The sequence below is a fragment of the Artemia franciscana genome, chromosome 7 (assembly GCF_032884065.1).
Source record: "Artemia franciscana chromosome 7, ASM3288406v1, whole genome shotgun sequence".
Classification (NCBI taxonomy): Eukaryota; Metazoa; Arthropoda; class Branchiopoda; order Anostraca; family Artemiidae; genus Artemia; species Artemia franciscana.
The window spans coordinates 48,465,483-48,484,783 of record NC_088869.1 but is presented as its reverse complement, the minus strand read 5'-3'; the positions used below and the strand labels follow the sequence as shown (position 1 = coordinate 48,484,783).

General features: G+C 34.7%; 1 protein-coding gene across 13 annotated transcripts in view; it reads left to right on the top strand.

Annotated features, from left to right (window-relative positions):
* The window catches only part of LOC136029401 (protein turtle homolog B-like), a 327,014-nt gene extending 308,060 nt beyond the window's left edge, over positions 1–18,954 (top strand). For all 13 annotated transcript variants that reach the window (XM_065707755.1, XM_065707762.1, XM_065707756.1 and 10 more), the window contains 4 exons: positions 40–225; positions 3,589–3,816; positions 5,436–5,508; positions 14,878–18,954. In XM_065707755.1, the coding sequence (XP_065563827.1) occupies positions 40–225; positions 3,589–3,816; positions 5,436–5,508; positions 14,878–17,137 (2,747 nt within the window). In that variant the 3' untranslated portion in view covers positions 17,138–18,954. The remainder of the gene's footprint in view (positions 1–39; positions 226–3,588; positions 3,817–5,435; positions 5,509–14,877) is intronic.
* The last annotated feature ends 347 nt before the right edge of the window (positions 18,955–19,301 follow it).

The window sequence follows — 19,301 nt, the reverse complement described above, 5'->3', positions numbered from 1 at the left end:
GCCTCTTTAACATTAACACTAAAATGATTCTTTTTTTAGGCCCCAAACCTAATCCACCTCACAACTTAACTATCAGCGTAGTTCAGGGTGGTTATATTTTAAAATGGATTGCACCAAAAGAAGATGCAGCAGCAGTGGCTTACTATACGGTTGATTACCAGGTAGACACCACCTGGAAACGGCTGAGCAAGACGGAAATAATGCCAAGCGAAACTTCCTTTTTTGGTATGTTCAATTCTATTAATAATAGCTGCTTATTTACGAATTTCCTATTTTATCTAAAAACCCCGCCGGCTTACTTTTTAACATACTTTATGCTTGGACTTTCTAAAAAGCTATTATTGCTGCATATAGCTCTAAACTTCTATTCTTTTGCTAAATCACCAAAAAATAAACTGTTACAAAATACCGAGGTCTAGTCGACGTTTGAGAGTCTGTCATATCGTCATTGTAACAGAAGAAGACACAATATTAGAAGAAACAATATTTTGCACTGCAAGTCGCTTAGTAACAGTATATTAGAAACAGTGCTCAGTTTTTACAACGGTTTAGGTTGTTACAAGTGCTACCTGCATTTGGGTTCCTTTAATCTATGCCAAATTTTTGACGTAAGATGATTGTTGTGCTTCGGCAAATCCTTGTGTCTATTAGATTAAAAAAACAAAACAAGTTTTTTCAACTGAAAGCAAGGAGCAACGTTAAAAGGAACATAAATTATTCCGTGTATGGAAGTTGCTACCCCCTCCTCAATACCATGCTCTTTACGCTAAAGTTTTTCAGTATTTAGAAAAAACAGCTTTCGATTCTAACTGAACGGGCCTTGTATTTCATAAATCGTTTTTAAATAATTTTGGCAAAAGATCAAACTTTGGCGTAAAGAGCAGGGTATTTAAGAGGAGGCAGCCGCTTTCATGCAGGGAAAATTTCTTTTCGTTTCAAGTCTTAACATTGGTCCTTACTTAATTTCTGATCTTTTTTCGGTTAATGCCGGGAAATCCACTTCCCTCTCCATGGAAAATAATCCCTACCCCAAAAACATTCCTCCCGCGCAAAATGCTCAATCCCTCTGGAAATCACCCCTGGACACCGCCATCCTTGCTACAAATTCCTCCCTAAAAATTTCTTGTGGATGGTTCCGCCTGACAAAAATCTCCTTAGCATACTTTCATTAAAAAAGAGCGGTTTTTGAATTCTACCAGAAATACCCTCTATGTGGAACGTTTTTACCGTACCTACCCCTCCCCCTCCCAAGGGAAAGTTTCTCCCGCGGAAAGTTTATCCTTGTGATAACTCTCCGGTGGATAATTTCCTCTATAGAATACACCCCCCTCCACAGCAAAATCCCCCAAAAGATTCTGACCCTGTTGAAAATTTTCGCCTGAAAGTTCTTTCAGACCGTCTCCCCGTGTAAAATTAAGTCACCAAAGAGAAAGTAAGATAAATGAAACGAATTTCGTTCATGAATTTTATGAAATTCTCCCTTTGTAAAATTTCCCCTTGAAAGTTCATCCCCAGAACCCCCCAACAATATATTTTGCCCGTGGAAAATACCCCCCAAAGAAACCCTCCCCCATCTGAAAAACGTCTACATACTTCCCAATAACAAATAGGCAACTATATGTAAACAATGTGTAAATTTCATAACTTGCAGTCCATTCCTCGGGGACTGGGGGGGGAGGGTCCACATAATTTCCAAAGGCATATTTATTGGACAACTATGCTGAACAAAATGGCTATCTAAAAATTTTGATGCGACGACTTAAGGGTAAAAAAGGTGCAAGAGAGGGCCTCGTTGCCCTCCAATCTTTTTGGTCATTTAACTAGGGTACTACAAGTTTTAATTTCCATTCAAATAAGCCCTCTCCTGGTCTTCTAGGACCGTTGGCTCCATATTATCACCCAGGGGATTTTCCCCTCTTTTTCAAAAATCGGGCAAATTTTCTAGTGGGTTTTGAAAGTTAACATTAAACTTAATGATTCTTATTTATTTAGAATCACCATAAAAGCCGATTATTTGGCTAATTAAAATCAAGTTGCCATCAAGCCATGGCTAATTGGAGATAAAGCCAAGACAAATAGTCTGAGTGAGAGGCAAATAAATCTTTTACTGTCAAAATTCTATTTTTTAGAGTTTATCGTTACTATTTAAGCGGAGTCACTCCTTCCTTACAGTTTGTTACCAAAAACTGATTGATTCAAAAAAGTGAAAAAAAGCATTTTTTGCTTTTTTTTTACTTTTTTTTGCTTTTTTTAGAAAGAAATTTTGACTTCCCGGTAGTGCTGGGAGACCGATTTGTCACTTTGGCAAGTACCTTCTGAACTTAAGAAATTAGTCCATCACCATAAGCATCAATTCATGAAAATACAGTAGAGGGGGGGGGGGTAATCCTATTTTTTTTCAATGTAAACCTCAAAATGTATTTTTCAATAAAAGTTTCAAGACAGAAAATTTTTAAAATCTAGGCTGGGGAAGGGGACGAAAAAGTATAGGCGGAGCCAATCTTCAGACAAGGACTTTGAATTGCCACAGCTAAACATAGAGATTACGTGCCGGATGGTTTGCAGTTTTATATGCTCAACTGGGAGGTAGACATACGGATCCCCTGTGATTTGATTTGTAAACCTAAAAATACGGAAAAATTTCTTATTTCAGGTTAGGATTTCTGTTCATTTCATCTTTGAGGCCGAAAAGATTTTTATTCTTAGCTATAAATAGAGAATATGTACATAAAAACTCGATGAGGGGGAGGGGGCTTATTAGATTTTTGGTCCTTTTCTGGAGAAAAATGGCATCGCTGATTGAAAGTAATCTAGTTTTATGGATAGAAATTACCTCGGTCACTAAAAACCTTGGTGTCAGAAAAGACATAATCGACTGTCTATGACAGCTAACGAAAACTTGAAAGTGGTAGCTTTCTATACATATTTACTATCTCTATATATCCAATAAGGAATTTTCTCAATGCAACAAATGCTTTCGATTTCATTGCTTAAGGAGCAACATCGAAGATATTTCTTTTGACTTTTTTGTGTATTAGACAGAGTATATTTTTGTGATATCAAACAAAAACAAGCCTATGGTATAGCAAATATGAGCTATCACTCTCTTCAAAAATGCTACAAACATTAAAACATAAAAATGCAAATTAACTATAAAACCTAACTGAGTATCTATTGGTGTTACCTTGCTTACCAAAGATACTCAAAATATTTGACTTTTATTGCTTTTCAGATAAAATTGTGGGTAAAAACTAAGCTTTGGAGAGGATTAAACCTCCGCCGCCTGTGACTTTGTCTTTCCAGAGAGTATGTTCCTAATTTTAATTTTCACGCATCGTATTGTTTTTCTTCTCAATTTTTTCTTATTTTAAAGTCCGATTTATTTTAAACTATGACTTACTTGGTTTAAGTCCTTTTATCCTTGAAGGTTATATTGGGGCTTCTCTCTCAGTAAGGAATTGGATATGGCTAAAGATCTTCCTGTCAATAAAGAAAGAGTAGAAGGCAGTGAGGATTAAAGTTTTCCCCACACCTCTGTGGAAATATCTTCTACATAAACTATGCGTGAACATACATTTTTTTTTTCAGTGAAGAATTTAATGCACGGAAAATCTTATCATTTCCGGGTGAACGCGCACACATTGACAAACCAAGCAACAAGTGAAATAATACGATTTCAAGTTCCTCAGCAAATGAAAGATAAGGCCGTTACTGCAGGCATCGTGGGAGGGATTTTGTTTTTCATTGTTGCCATTATCCTTAGTGTCTGTACGGTGAAAATTTGCAATAAAAGAAGAAGAAGAAAACAGGAAAAAGGTATTTTCATTTTCAGATAACTAAATCTTCATGAAACATCTAAGCATAGTGCCGTGCTCGTGTTATCCAACTGGCACAGAGCTTAGAGCCAAATAAGGTTACCAAAAAGTTGTTAAATACACTTGAATATAGCAAAAGGGAAATAGAGGACACGTTTTCTTAGCTTTTTTTTATAGAAAACCACACAGGCCGATAATTCTTCTTACCATAAAATACTGCATTTAAAAGATACTGACTTTTTGTTGACAGACAATCAAGACCTGACAATCATTAAATGACCCAGGCCGCTAGGTAACCCAGGCCGCTTTGACAGTGCCATACCTGATAGTCCAAGGAGTAAATTTAGGATCAAATTGAGGCTCATTTTTGCGTTTTCGAAAGTATTTTAATTAAATTCAAACCTTTAGAATTGTGGAAATTCACAATCTATCGCTAAAGTGGTGTTGAGTGTGGTAATTCTTTCCTTGAGGTAATGATCTTCCCCCGTGGTTAGTCCACGTGGTAGTTCGTTTAATTAGTTTAATGGAATTACTAATAAAAACCAGTGTTTCACAAAACTCAAATATTTTAGGCAGATATGCACACAGGAGTGCGAGATGGGGAATATTTTGGAATTATATTCCAACAAAAGTAACGAGACATGATAGCTATTAGGGGTGGGAAGCGGTTCCTAGAGGCTTCATGGGTACGATATTGCTTTTAGGCGGCAACATGTCGTGGACTATTGGAATCCATAACCTGGAGTTTTTATCAAGCATTTATTTCCTGGTTTTTACTGTGACTTTTGAAAATAAATTGTCTCTTGAAAAAAAATTAATAAACAAGGTTTTTTTTACAAAAGTCAAGACAACAAAGTTTGAAGAAGAAATTGTTGGCGTGAATATGTACGTAGGGCTACCAAAAGAGGGGAGATGGGGCATTCTTTTTAGATGCTTAAAAGTTCAATTTTCTTATTTTTAATATGAAAATAAAGTATTAGAAAAAAGGGGGTAGGCAAGAGTTCAAAGAAATTGCTAAGAGCCTCTTAACTTCTTGTGTGTGTATGAACTTCTGTAAGATAGGCTATTTCCTTGTAAAACCTACCAATAACAAATTGTGCTTCAATGACTGTTCCGTTGCTATTAAATTCTAGAGCAATACAAATTATGGACGCCTAGAGAAGGCATGGCTTAATCGAGGACCACTTTTGCAGTCAAGATAGATGGCAAGGGTGTTTGTCTAGAGCATAGAGAAGCATTTGCGACAAACTTAGTGAAGATGAAATTTTGTCATCATAGACTATAGAATTTAAAAAGTCTTTTTGGTGCTTTTTCATTTATGCTGTAGCCTCTTTTTCGTTTTTAGCATTCTCATTTTCTAGTATCTTTGTTCTAACATCTATTTCATATAAATCTTTTTCATTTATGTTTTAGCCTGTTATACTCTAGCTCGACCCAAAAAATAAAAAAAATGAGGGGGGGGGATATTACACCATCAGAAATTTGTGTATCCAAATTACATTTTGCTGAAATAGACGGTCTCAATCCTTAGGAATATTTATTATTACAGCTGCGGTTGTCAACCATTTGTTTTGTCTACTCGTATTAACAAATGATTATTCTATGCAATTTTTTTTCTAGCCTATAACATGGTAGCATGTCGAATAACTGAAGCAAGAAATGGGAGCCAAGCCAAACCCATTCCTTCAAAAAGGTTTGCACCATCTTTGTTTTTACTTGCACACAAATATAAATATAGCGAAATAAATTCTTTCTTGTTCATATTTACAAAAAGTTACAAAATATCAGGTCAATTCTCAAGAAATGCATGGAAAAACATAAGAAAAGAAAACAATCACGCATACTATTGTCATAAAACAATTAAATTTCTCAAGAGCTGGTTGCTCTTATGTGGCGTCGCATAGGAGTTTTTGCATGGAAATATCAGCTAAAAAACTAATATAAAAAGACATCATATCATAAGGTTTGCCCCTAATTTGAAAAGATAGTCTAAAGTATATTTTACAATTAAATTCTTATTTTGAATTAAATAGGTTAAACAGAGTATGCTTTTGTAGCAAAAACAAATATCAACTGGATTTTTGAGAATTTTCACCTAGTTATTGTGCATATCTAGATAATGCAATATAATGAAAATAGATATTTAAAACATAAATACCAAGTTACTTAAAGTCTTTCTAAAAGATTAAATATGACTAAACCTGAGTTCTATATATCAGATGAATGGTTTATAGTAGGAATATGCTTCAAAAATAAATTTTTGAATTAGTACCAAAGAGTATAGTTTACTTGTATAAGTGGAAATATGTGCTAGTGTCTAAAGTCATCAATACTAAAACTAACTTGAATTTAGTGTTTTTTTGGCATTTTTTCAAGCTTCATAACTGTGTTTTTTTTCATAAACTGATATGAGAGACTTATTGCTGCGCTTATCTTCGAAATTACAATAATTTTACTTTACTATTACACTGAAAAACAAACTAAGAAATGCCACACACCAGATAGCTTTACTGTTTCTGTCGACATTAATGTCATTTTCCATTCTTATAAATTACTCACGTTCTTTGCTCAGCGCTTTGGATTGCTTTTGCATACCGACATTGAAATTTAACTGCCAGATTCTATGTCATACCAAGTTTTTATTCGAGGATGGGTAGAAAATTGTAAAACTCTGTGTTTGAAAACTAATTATACTGTATTATTATATTATATTATTGTTATGTTATAGATAATATAACAATAATGTAATTTTCATATTATAACTTCATTTTTTATATCATAAATTTTTTTTTATATTATAACTTTCGTTATGTTATATAACTTATATTATATTACAGATGGCTTTTCGGGAATTTAAATAAGAAAAATCTGTAAAAATCATATTATAGCTGAACACATTCATATGTTTTGAGTTGGGGGAGAAAATGATAAAATAAATTACTAAAACGACTCCTATCTGGCATGATAATGGCAAATTATTACGTATTGTCCTAAACAAGACCTAAATGCAAATCTCTATTTTTCAAATTATTCACGGAAGTGAAAACAAAGTTTCAAATTTCTTGTGGGAAGAGCATAGATGAGAATTGAACGAAGTAAAATTCCTGTATCACTGAATGATTACGGCCTTTTTGGTTTAGTAATTACAATATTAATTTTATAAGAATCATTTTTAAGAATCGGTTCGGTCATCTAAAAGAATGTAAAGCATCAATAACACGTTGAAGAAGAAAGCCAGACTAAAGGAAAGCTCTGCACGACCCAAACCTATCCTAGTACCATACAAAATGAGCTCCAAAAGATTATTATACTTATAGACAAATAGTATATAAAAAGCAACAAAAAACCGAATATATGTATATCAGCTAGAAGTAAGGTCCATTTTGGAAGTCTCTTAGTTGGTAAGAAGCCGATTTTATGGGCTTTTTCCCAATTATCTTCGCATAATAATGTCAGTATCTCGGGCCATCAGACTTCACTAATATGACCAATCACGTGTGTGATTATAACGTCGCAATTGCTCTTTTAATAGTTTAGGTTTTTTGGATTATGCAGTCCTTTTCGGAGCATTGGTATCATCAAACAGTTCGTGGTAACGAACTGTAGTGAGGAGCGACCCGGCTCAATAGTAACCAAAAGTCTAAAAAATGGAATTTTGATACCAATAGCTACATCAAAAGAATCGAATTTTAATGCTGATTTTAAATATATAAGTTTCATCAAGTTTAGTCTTACCCATCAAAAGTTACGAGCCTGAGAAAATTTGCGTTATTTTAGACCTAAAAGTCATAGAATCTTAACGAAAATCACACCATCAGATTCAGCGTATCAGAGAACCCTGCTGTAGAAGTTTCAAGCTCCTATCTACAAAAATTTGTATTGCATTTTTTGCCAGAAGGCAGATCACGGATGCGTGTTTTTTTTTTTTTTTTTTTTTTTTTTTTTTTTTTTTTTTTTTTTTTTTTTTTTCAGGGGTGATCGTATCGACCCAGTTGTCCTAGAATGTTGCAAGAGGGCTCATTCTAACGGAAATGAAAATTTCTAGTCCAAAAAATTGGAGGGCACCTAGGCCCCCTACCCTCTAATTATTTTCACAAAGTCAACGGATCAAAATTCTGAGCTAGCCATTTTATTCAGTGTAGTCGAAAAACCTTATAACTATGTCTTTGGGGACGACTTACTCCCCCACAGTCCCCGTGGGAGGGGCGACAAGTTACTAACTTTGACCAGTGCTTACATATAGTAATGGTTATTGGGAAGTGTACAGGCGTTTTCAGGAGGATTTTTTTGGTTGGGGGGAGGGGTTGAGAAGAGGGGGATATGCTGGGGAACTTTCCATCGAGAATTTGTCGTGGGAGAAGAAAATTTCCATGAAGGGAGAGGATTTACTAGCATTATTTAAAAAAAACAATTAAAAAATAAATATGAAAAAGTTTTTTCAGCTGGAAGTAAGGAACAGCATTGAAACTTAAAACAGACAGAAATTATTACCCATATGAGGGGCTCACTTCCTTCTAATACTTCGTTCTTTACGCTAAAGTATTTTTAGTAATTTCAACTATTTATTCTACGGCTTTTGTGATTCAGGGGTCATTCTTAATGAATTGGGACAAAATTTAAGCTTTAGTGTAAAGAGCGAGGTACTGACGAGGGGGCGAACCCCCTCATATATGTAATAAAAACATGAGAATACAAAAGTTCTTTACGTAAGCTAATTTATAAGTTACGTAAATCTTTTACTAATAAAAAGATTCGTAAAAAATTAAAAGTTCTAGTTGCCTTTTTAATTAACCAAAAAATCAGAGGGCAACTAGGCTTCCTCCCCCGCTCATTTTTTCTCGGAGAGCTAAAATCAAAACATGCATTGATTCAAAAACGTTCAGAAATGAACGTTTATTTCCTTCCTAAATACCTCGCTCTTTATGCTAAAGTATTTTTAGAACCCCTCATATGCGTAATAATCTCTGTTCGTTTTAAGTTTCAATGCTACTTCTTCCTTTCATTTGAAAAAACGTTTTCATGTTTATGTTTCATTGTTTTCTTATAGTAATGCTAGAGAATCCTGCGCCCTTGTCATTGAATTTTTCTTCCCACATGACAGATTCCTCCAAGGAAAGATCCTCCAACATAGCCCCTCTCCTCAGCCCCACCCCCAAACAAAATAAAATCCCCCTGAAAACGTCTGTACACTTCCCAATAAGCATTACTATATGTAAACACTGGTCAAAGTTTGTAACTTGCAGCCCCTCCCCCAGGGATTGTGGGGGAGTAAGTCATCCCTAAAGACATAGTTATTATGGTTTTTGGCTATGCTGAACAAAATGGCTATCTCAAAATTTTGATCCGTTGACTTTGGGAAAAAATGAGCGTGGGAGGGGGCCTAGATGCCCTCCAATTTTTTTGGTCTCTTAAAAAGGGCACTAGAACTTTTCATTTCCATTAGAATGAGCCCTCTTGCGACATTCCAGGACCACTTGGTCGATACGATGACCCCTGGGGAAAAAAAACAACAAAAAACAAATAAACACGCACCCGTGATTTGTCTTCTGGCAAAAAATACAAAATTCCACATTTTTGTAGATAGGAGCTTGAAACTTCTACAGTAGGGTTCTCTGATACGCTGAATCTGATGGTGTCATTTTTGTTAAGATCCTACGACTTTTAGGGGGTGTTTCCCCCTATTTTCCTAAATAAGGCAAATTTTCTCAGGCTCGTAACTTTTGATGGGTAAGACTAAACTTGATGAAACTTATATATTTAAAATCAGCATTAAAATGCGATTCTTTTGATGTAGCTATTGATATCAAAATTCAATGTTTTAGAGTTTTGGTTACTATTGAGCCGGGTCGCTCCTTACTACAGTTCGTTACCACGAACTGTTGGATAAATGAAACAACAGAAAATTTTTTAATGACTGTTTAAATGAAGTCAATTTTGTTATATATGTACAACATGATAGTTCTAGGAATCACAATACCTAAGGGTCAATAAATATACTAGATTTAGAAACATTAAAAAAAGATCTTAGTCATGGTTTTCTTAATTTATTTCAATGTCTGTCTCCCTTTCTGTGCTCACCCAATTTAACTTCTGTAAACCATCATATTCTACTCTATCGGTCTCCATCTTTGAAAGTTTTTTCTATATTTTTTACCATTCTTTTTTCATTCTTAATAGTTTAATTTTAGGACTTGTGAGATACCAGGAAATACCACTTCTCCAAATACAAATTAAGTAAGAGTAGCTACTCTGTCCGCATGGGAAGGGTTATGTCTTTCTTTCTATGTTTCTTTGAAATTTGCATGCTACAGCACTTAGTCGTATCTTCGAGTTAAAGCCTGTTCTGTCGAACTTTTTGTAAATTTAATGCGAAGAAATACTAAGAACCCGAACACCATTACCTATTTCGGCGACTAATCTGGTGAAGCTTCAACCATAGGGGGTGACTGACCTCCCCCCCCCCACACACACACATTTGGTAGGCACATCTTTAACCATTTTCTAGTGATCTCTTACCTATTAACATCTTATCAATTAACATCATCAGAACATCTAATGATGTTATTGGTCCATTAAAATCCCAGGGAAGGTAAACTTATGTATTTCTTTATTTGATCGATTTATGTAAAAATTCTGACGAAGCGACTTTCAGTTCAACAGAGCCAGGACTCGACCCTGCACATATTTTGAAAGCAAAAGGTGAAGGGATGAAGGCTAAAAATCTGTATGTGAGACATGCTTGTTAATAGATTTCAAATTTGAGGAAGAGTGGTGCCTATAACGGGCCATTGAGCCCTTTGGGCTATTGTTTTTTGTTATTGTTATTTTATGAAAATAAATAGAACTTGAACTAAAAAAAAAAAAAATACATGATAAATCAAGCCAATTCTTAATTGGATCAATTGGAGATCTTGTCTTTTTGAGTTTAATATTGGAAACAATTAAATTATTTTTATGATATAATTGTAATTATAGTAATTTGTAATGATTTATACAATAATGATTTAATTACAACAGTTTAATAAAATAATTATCTGATACTTTCATTGTAAAAATTTGATATTTAATTTAATTAGAACAAAATAATCAAGCTGATCATATATGTATCAAAACGATCGAAATATTTCAATTAGTATTTGCACAGAAAAACGATTATAATGAAGATTCATTACGGGCCTTTTAGAATAATTAATATCTGTATAATTCTAAAAACTAGCGCCTCACTGCAATTAAAAAATTAAAAAAAGACAAGTTTTTTAAATGAAATTAAGAAGCAACATTAAAACTTAAAACGAACAGAAATTACTCCGTATATGAAAGGGGCTTTTCCTCCTCAAAGCCTCTCTCTTTACACTAAAGTTTGACTCTTTCTCTTAACTGAACTTTTTAAAACAGTAAAAAACCTTAGCGTAAAGAGCGGGGTATTGAGGAGGAAAAGCCCCTTTCATATACGGAGTAATTTCTGTTCGTTTCAAGTTTTAATGTTGCTCCTTACTTTCATTTAAAAAACTTGTTTTTTTATTTAATTTCTGGACGTTTTTGAATTAATGCATGTTTTGATCTTGGCTCTCCGCACATAAATAATTAAAACGAAATTAGCATATTAATTTTTTTTGGCTAAATGACTTTCTCATTGTTTTAATCGGAAGATTTTGAGAAAAAAGCAGCGAGGGAGGAAGCCTAGTTGCCCTCCAATTTTTTGATTACTTAAAAGGCAACTAGAACTTTTAATTTTTTACGAACGTTTTCATTAGTAAAAAATAGTACGTGACTTACGAATTAACTTACGTAACGAACTTCTATATTCGTATGTTTTTATTGCGTATTTGAGAGAATTCACCCCTCGTTGATACCTCGCTCTTTACACTAAAGCTTAAATTTTGTCTCAATTCCTTAAGAATGACCCCTGAATCACAAAGGCCGTAGAATAAATAGTTGAAATTACTAAAAATACTTTAGCGTAAAGAGCGAGGTATTACGAGGAGGTAAACCCCTCATATGCGTAATAATTTCTGCTCGTCTCAAATTTTAATGCTGCTCCTCACTTTCAGTTCAAAAAAAAACTTTTCAAATTTTTTTTTTATTTTGTTTAAAATAATGCTAGAAAATTCTGCGCCCCTTCATTGAAATTCTCTTCCCCCATGAGAAGTTCCTCCATGGAAAGATTCTCCCACGTAAGCCCCCCCCTCAACTCTTCCTCCCAAACCAAAAAAATCCCCCTGAAAACGTCTATAAACTTCCCAGTAACCATTACTATATGTAAACACAGGTCAAAGTTTGTAATTCGCAGCCCCTCCCACGGGGACTGCGGGGGAGTAAGTCATCCCCAAAGACATATTTATTATGGTTTTCAACTATGCTGAACACAATGGCTATCTCAAAATTTTGATCCGGTGACTTCGGGGAAAATATGAGCGTGGGAGGGGGCCTAGGTGCCCTCCAATTTTTTTGGTCACTTAAAAAGGGCACTAGAGCTTTTCATTTCCGTTAGAATGAGCCCTCTTGCGACATTCTAGGACCACTTGGTCGATACGATCACCCTTGGGGAAAAAAATTAAAAAACAAATAAACACGCATCCGTGATTTGTCTTCTGGCAAAAAACGCGAAATTCCACATTTTTGTAGACAGGAGCTTGAAACTTCTACAATAAGGTTTTCTGATACGCTGAATCTGATGGTGTGATTTTCGCTAAGATTCTATTACTTTTAGGGGATGTTTTCCCCCTATTTTCTAAAATGAGGCAAATTTTCTCAGGCTCATAACTTTTGATCGGTAAGACTAATATTGATGAAACTTACATATTTAAAATCAGCATTAAAATGCGATTTTTTTATGTAACTCTTGGTATCAAAATTCCATTTTTTAGAATTTTGGTTACTTTTGAGCCGGGTCGCTCCTTACCACGTTTGTTATCACGAACGTTACCACGTTCGTTACCACGAACTGTTTGATACGCAATACAACTAGCGGAAAACAAACATATTGTGTATTTTTCTGTCCTAATTATTTGATCTTGAGGATGAAAAATGACCTTAAAATTTTAATTCCCTGTACAAGTTTCCAATATTTTATTAAACAATATACATGCCGTTTTCAGTGGACCAAGAGAACAGACTTGTAGAACAAATGTAAGAAGATAATATAACAATATTCCGATAAATGCATTGTAATAAACATTCATTAACTATGGTAAATAATATAAATTCATATAAATAAGTTGTTGCACATCTATTGTTACACTTTATATTTATAAATATATATATATATATATATATATATATATATATATATATATATATATATATATATATATATATATATATATATATATATATATATATATATATATATATATATATATATATATATATATATATGTTTTTACACTATTATTTATACTTTTTGTAGTGCAGAAAATGGTATGGTGAATTCGAGCTTTCTGTTTGGCTGAGGGTAGAGGTTGACTATTTAAATATGTTTATATTATTATACAATAAGAACATACGTGGTGTTTGGACTTTATTCCTCTACCTAATTATATTTTCAAAATTTTCGTTGTATGTATTTTAGATTGAAGACTACGCTGGAAAGGCTGAGAAAACATTAAAAAAGGCTGAGTAAACATATTATAAAACATATTTTCCTATTTTTATACGAGTATAGATCATTCTCTAAGAAAAAGTTAAGCAACATATTAATTCTGACTTATCCAAGTACAAAACTGTAATTAGTTTCAATGATATAAATATCTTGTCTTTTTGATTCAAGTTGCAGCTATAGTATTGAAAATCGCCTTTTTCAAAGAAGTGTAAGCAGTGGACATCTTACGTGATTAAAAATCACTACGGTAGTTAAGAGAGATGTCACTTGGGGAGGTGCTAAATTTCCGTTCAGCTGGGGAGTCTAATAGTGGAAGATACATTTTACAACTTCCAAATATTTGAAAAGTAAATGATATATATAATTCTTCTTCTTTTGGAGGTTAGAGAATGTTTTCTTTTGCCCCGGTGGCATAAAGAAGATGCATAACGAAATCTGTTCATTGACTGATGCAGCGTCATAAAAACATTGGTTTTAATAGTCTATTTTTCTTTCATGCAACAATTAGAAGAAGGAAAAGCGACGGTTAGTACTCTGAAAGTCATTCTTACCTCTCATCTATTTTCCGTTAAAATTTTATTCGAAATTTGAAAAATGTGCAATTCCATGGGAAAAATTACCTATTATAGATAGTCGTAGTTTTGGAAGTCATGATAATGATGGAGGTCAAGTATAGCTATGAAACATGGGTACCTTGAAATTTGAGGAACGTTTGCTAGTCTAAATTATTTTCAAGGAATTGCCTGGGGATATTGTTAAGTACTCATTTGACTGACGCTATAAACTAGGAAAGTGTGGTTCAATCCTACTTTCCAGGGCTGTAACAAAAGAATAGTAAAGATAAATATGCAAGGTGTGAAAAAGATAAATACATCCAAGAATAAAAAACCAGGATTTATAAGGAAATAAATTGATAAATCTTTTTATTACAGTTTTTTTTTTAATAACGGTGTGGATCTAAGTGGACTCAACGACGTAGCTAGGGAGAAGAGCAAGGAGGTACGCTTTGCCATGGCCACAGCACCTGCTGGAAAACTATTTAGATAATCAATATCCGTAGAGTATTTCGTGAAAGATAGGCCCATCTGCATATTAAGGGGAGAGGGCTGAAATTTCCCCATGGTCACTGAAAACCATTAGGCCTGTGAGTGTCCTAACATTCAAACTAAAAACATTAAACTGAGACTTAAGCCTGAACATAATCTAATTTATTTTTTTGTAAAACTTCTCATTGTATCTAGCGTGTCCATTATCTTTCCTCTCTTTTTGTTCCTATCAATCGGTAAAAATTTGGTTCATTAAGTGTTTTACGAGAAGAGTATTTTTTCTTAAAGCTCAATAGATCAGATTTTCCTACTTGTAATAAGATTCTTACGCATGTTAGTACATATAATATTCAGCTATGATTTGTACTTTCAGTTCTACTTAGAAACAAAATTTATTCCTCCTTTTTCCTTTCAGAGGAGGATCAAGCCGATTGTCCTTTATGATGGGAATAGAGGAATTAAGCCAATCAGTGAATAGTGTAATTTTCAAAGACTGTTTACATTTTAGCAGCGATTCATCTAGTGAGGGTGAGTCTGAACCAAGTGCTATAAAAGAACAATCTGATGAATCGGAGTGGATCAGAATAAGGCGACCCTCCCCGTACTCAGTTCAAAGTGATAGACAGCGTTTACGTTACAGACAAAAACCTAAATACCATGTGTACGCTGAATATACTCAGCCCCCTGGTTATATTTCCCGTAGTGCTGACGGCCGTTTTGTGCTTGAGAGTGTAGATGCATCTCCTGCCAAAAGGCGGAGAATTGGGGATCTTCCACCGTGGTTGATAACAGAAGTACCACCACTTACTCGTCATGATTATGTCAATACCCCAAGAACATTTTACCCAAGAAAAAATATTTACCAAGGATATCCAGATTCTCCAATTATTGAAAGTGGTTTCTATAGGGTAGGACGAGATAGAGTTAGTCCACAAAAACCTATCTTGCGACGCGAATTATCTCAAACGAACCGGGAACAAAATCAGGCGTTTCTGCGAACACCTGCAAAACCATTACCTACTATTTCAACAATTTATGATCCTTCTACGTACTATACACCTGGGGCACAGACCCTGCGATCAATTCGTTCAAGCTCCCCTGGGCCAACTGTAGGTCGGTTTGTAGATGACCTTAGCTCAGTTGCTGTACCTAGTAGCGTTGAGAGGTCTTTCCCTAGCACTATCCTAACTTCTGATGCTACTCCCACAAGTGGTGAAATAACCAGGACAGAGCTTCCATCGTTGTCACCGCTTTCTGAAGGTTTGTCAAATAGACCAATAACTTTAAGAAAACAATTGACAAGTCCAGTGCCCCTTGATACCCCTCTATACCGTATTGATAGACCAGCAGTAAACCCTTTGCGTATCATGAATGAGTCACCCCATTCTCGGTTTAGATCTACTCAGACAGCTGTCCCCGCTGTAAGACCTCGTCGGACACTAGATCCGTTCAAAAGAGACACAGATGTAGGCAAGTCTTTATTAGTTTCTGAGCCTGTTACAACTTGGCAACACGCAACAAACACATATCCTTCAGAATTTCGTATTTTTGAACACCCAAGGAGCCCTGCGTCTTGCTCCAATTTTTCTGGATCTCAGCAGAAAGAGGTGCTTAACAGACAAGGCCGTATTGCAGATAATTTTTCTAGTCCTCCATATGTTGAGCCCATGTCCAGAGAAGGTCAAGATCCTGTCAGTCCCAGTTTGTACTCTTCTTCATCTGGATCTCACAAAAGGTCCCCACCCGTCCATGTTAAGGACGTTAGGTCAGCTGACGAACGCTCCTTAAGAAGCCCAAGTATTTACTCTATTTCTTCCGGATCACAGGGGAGAAATCTTTCTAGGATTTCGTCTCCAACTATGGCGGCAGGTTCTTTTACAGGGGACGTAAATATTAGAATCAATGTACCCAAACCTCAGACATTTTCTCAAATTCATGAAAAAAGGATCATGCAGCCACAAACACTGCCTCCTCCAGGAAACAGAAGACTATTTCCATACATATCACCTCCTGGTACTCCTCGTCAAAAAGTTGCATCGCCAAAAGCTAAGGAAGAGACATATCCGTTGTTGCAGCATACTGAACAGAGGCCACTTGCAACAAGCTCACCACCTTATCTAGTTATATCGCCTGTTCAAAGGGGAAATAGCATTACCAGCATTTCCAGTGGACGAGGTAGTAGTCAAATCCCACCTCGCCCTCCTCAGCAAGAGAGTATATCTAGCTCCTCAGGGTTTGAAAGTAAGAATACTTCTCAACAGAACCAAAGTAGTAGCTCAGGATCGCAATCTGTATTACAATCTTCGTCAGATTCAACACGACTAAAACCAGTTCCTAGAGTAAGAGCAAAAGTATCACGCACTTTTAGTGTACATGATCATCATTATGCAAACATTCCTCCACCCCTACCATTAAAACCGCCTCCACCCCTCCCCCCAAAGAAAACAGACTTTTATAATCAAGAATCTGTTGGCGCACTTGACATAAGCGTGGACCATCACTATGAGTTTGATTCCACACCAAGTTCTGGCGAAGGCAGTGATAGTCGGTGGGAGAGACTTCAAAGACAGCAATCTCCTGATGACGAGATCACGGTTGAAGACCGTGTAAAAGCAATTCGCCAGGAGTATGAAATGTATCGTAGAAAAAGGGAAAGACTAGAAAGTGCGTGTTAAACTAAATATTTTTACCAGTGCTCAATTTTTTACTAGTGCACCAAGTTTCACTGCCAATTTTGTTAATTTCTCTTTTTAGCAATGCTAGTCTTTTGAAAGTGCATTCCGAATACTCAAACTACAATTATATATTTTTATCCCAATCTTCAAAGCCAGTCTTATCCAACTACATGTGAATGTTCTTTATTTACACGTTTGAATTGAACTGCTTGATTTGGATGCACAAAGTATTTTTTATTTATGTACTGTGAAGTTTAAGTTTATATTTGTCACTAATTTTAAATTGCGAAATGCACATGTACTACCTTTTTTTTTAAACAAGTTTTGTCTTATTTTATATAATTAGTATTGCTTCAGTTGATTTTTCTACGTCTTCTTTTTCAGTACAAAGTACTCGTTAAAAAATGGTCGAAGCATATTGTGATTTGAATATGTTATTTTTAAATTGATTTGTTTTTTTACATAATAATTTTTCTTTGTATATACGGTTTTTGTCGTTAAAATACTGTGGCTTTCTAACCCTCACCAGTTCTATACCAAGTCTTTCTGAACGCGAAGCTCACAAGAACATTATTATAAAAATTAAAATAGTATGTCGAATAATTTAATATTTCCCTCCAAATATTATCTATACAAATCAAACAATTCCGTGCTTTACAAGGAATTCTATCTAATTCATATTGTCTAGGGACAAAAAGCCTGTAAAGCTATTTCCTCAACTGTCAAGTCCGTATACACAGAAAGAAAAATCAGATTTTCTTCTTTTTTTTAAATGCTGTTCCTAGTTTCCGTTTTTGCAATAAAAGAAAAATAACCACAGAAAATTATTTGACTCAAATTCACCATCAGTAGCAACTCACTAGCACCTAATGGTTAAATCAAATGATTAACTAAGGTTACATCTGCAGACAAAATTTAATCTGAAAATGGCTATCACAAGCCCATATAGACCAAATTCACACTTCACAATCAAAACATAAAAATGAGCAAAGGAAAAAAAACATAAGATTGGTAGCAAAATGATAGATAAAAATTCAAAATATCAAAAGACTAAAATAATAAATAAAACCAGCATAAATTATACAGGGTTAAACTAATTGATAAAACAGGGGGGGAGGAGAGTAAATAAAGTATATGAAACAAATAACATAAACAGGGAAACTATTGGAATTTGGAATGGTTCATTTTATTCTTTTTGGGGAGGTGGGTGGTAATGCAGGAAGCAATTTATTACGAATGTCTTCGAGCTAATTGAATTAAAAATATTAATTCACAGCTGCCAAAATATTTTTTTTTTTTTTTTAGTCAAAATTTACACAACAAAGCAGCCTCTACTTATCAAAAGGTTACTAATATAAGCGTATTTTCGGTAGGGGTGAATCCTGGCTAAGGAATTATTATAACTATGATTTAAGCTCAAGGTGGAAACATATCAAGCTACGTTAATTTAGGAGTGCTTTCTGACCCTGAATTACGTTGGTTAACTTGACAACAGTTAAGTCGACTGTGGTTGTGATAAGGTCCAAACATCAAAAGTTAGCTTCTTTATCACTATAATAAAATGTTAAAATAAAACTTTCAGAGTAACCCTTTGAGGTTGAAAATAGTTCAGCTATAGTCATATAAACTCCATGAACCCCCAAACGTACTCTAGGACTTCATTGAAATGTGCTTGGGGTTATTTAGTCACCGTATTTATTACCCGTTATTTGGATCTCAAGAATGTTTGTCCTGTTTATTTTCCATAATTGACTGAGGCGTTCCATTGCTTTCTGTTACAATTTTATTGAAGAATAAAAGTAGAACTAGAAATTTAATTTAGGTCAAGTTCTTTGAGACTGAGTTGCAAAGGAAATTCAGGTAAAAGGTCTAGTTGCCTGGCCCACATTTAAACGAGCGTCACAAGCTTACAGGTGTTGAAATCAGATGTAAAAACACAAGGAGGGCTTTTCTTATTTTTCTTGTTGTGATACCTTATACGAATTTGAATTCATGTTTGTCCCAATAGTTTTACTACAGCTATTATTACTACTAAAACCAATGAAAAGACGTACGGTTGAAATTTCATTTTACAAGCCTAAATTAATCCAGTTAAAAATTAGAACTTTAAAATATACTAGGAATTTGAAATTGACATGAGAAAACATAAAAAAAACTTCAATGT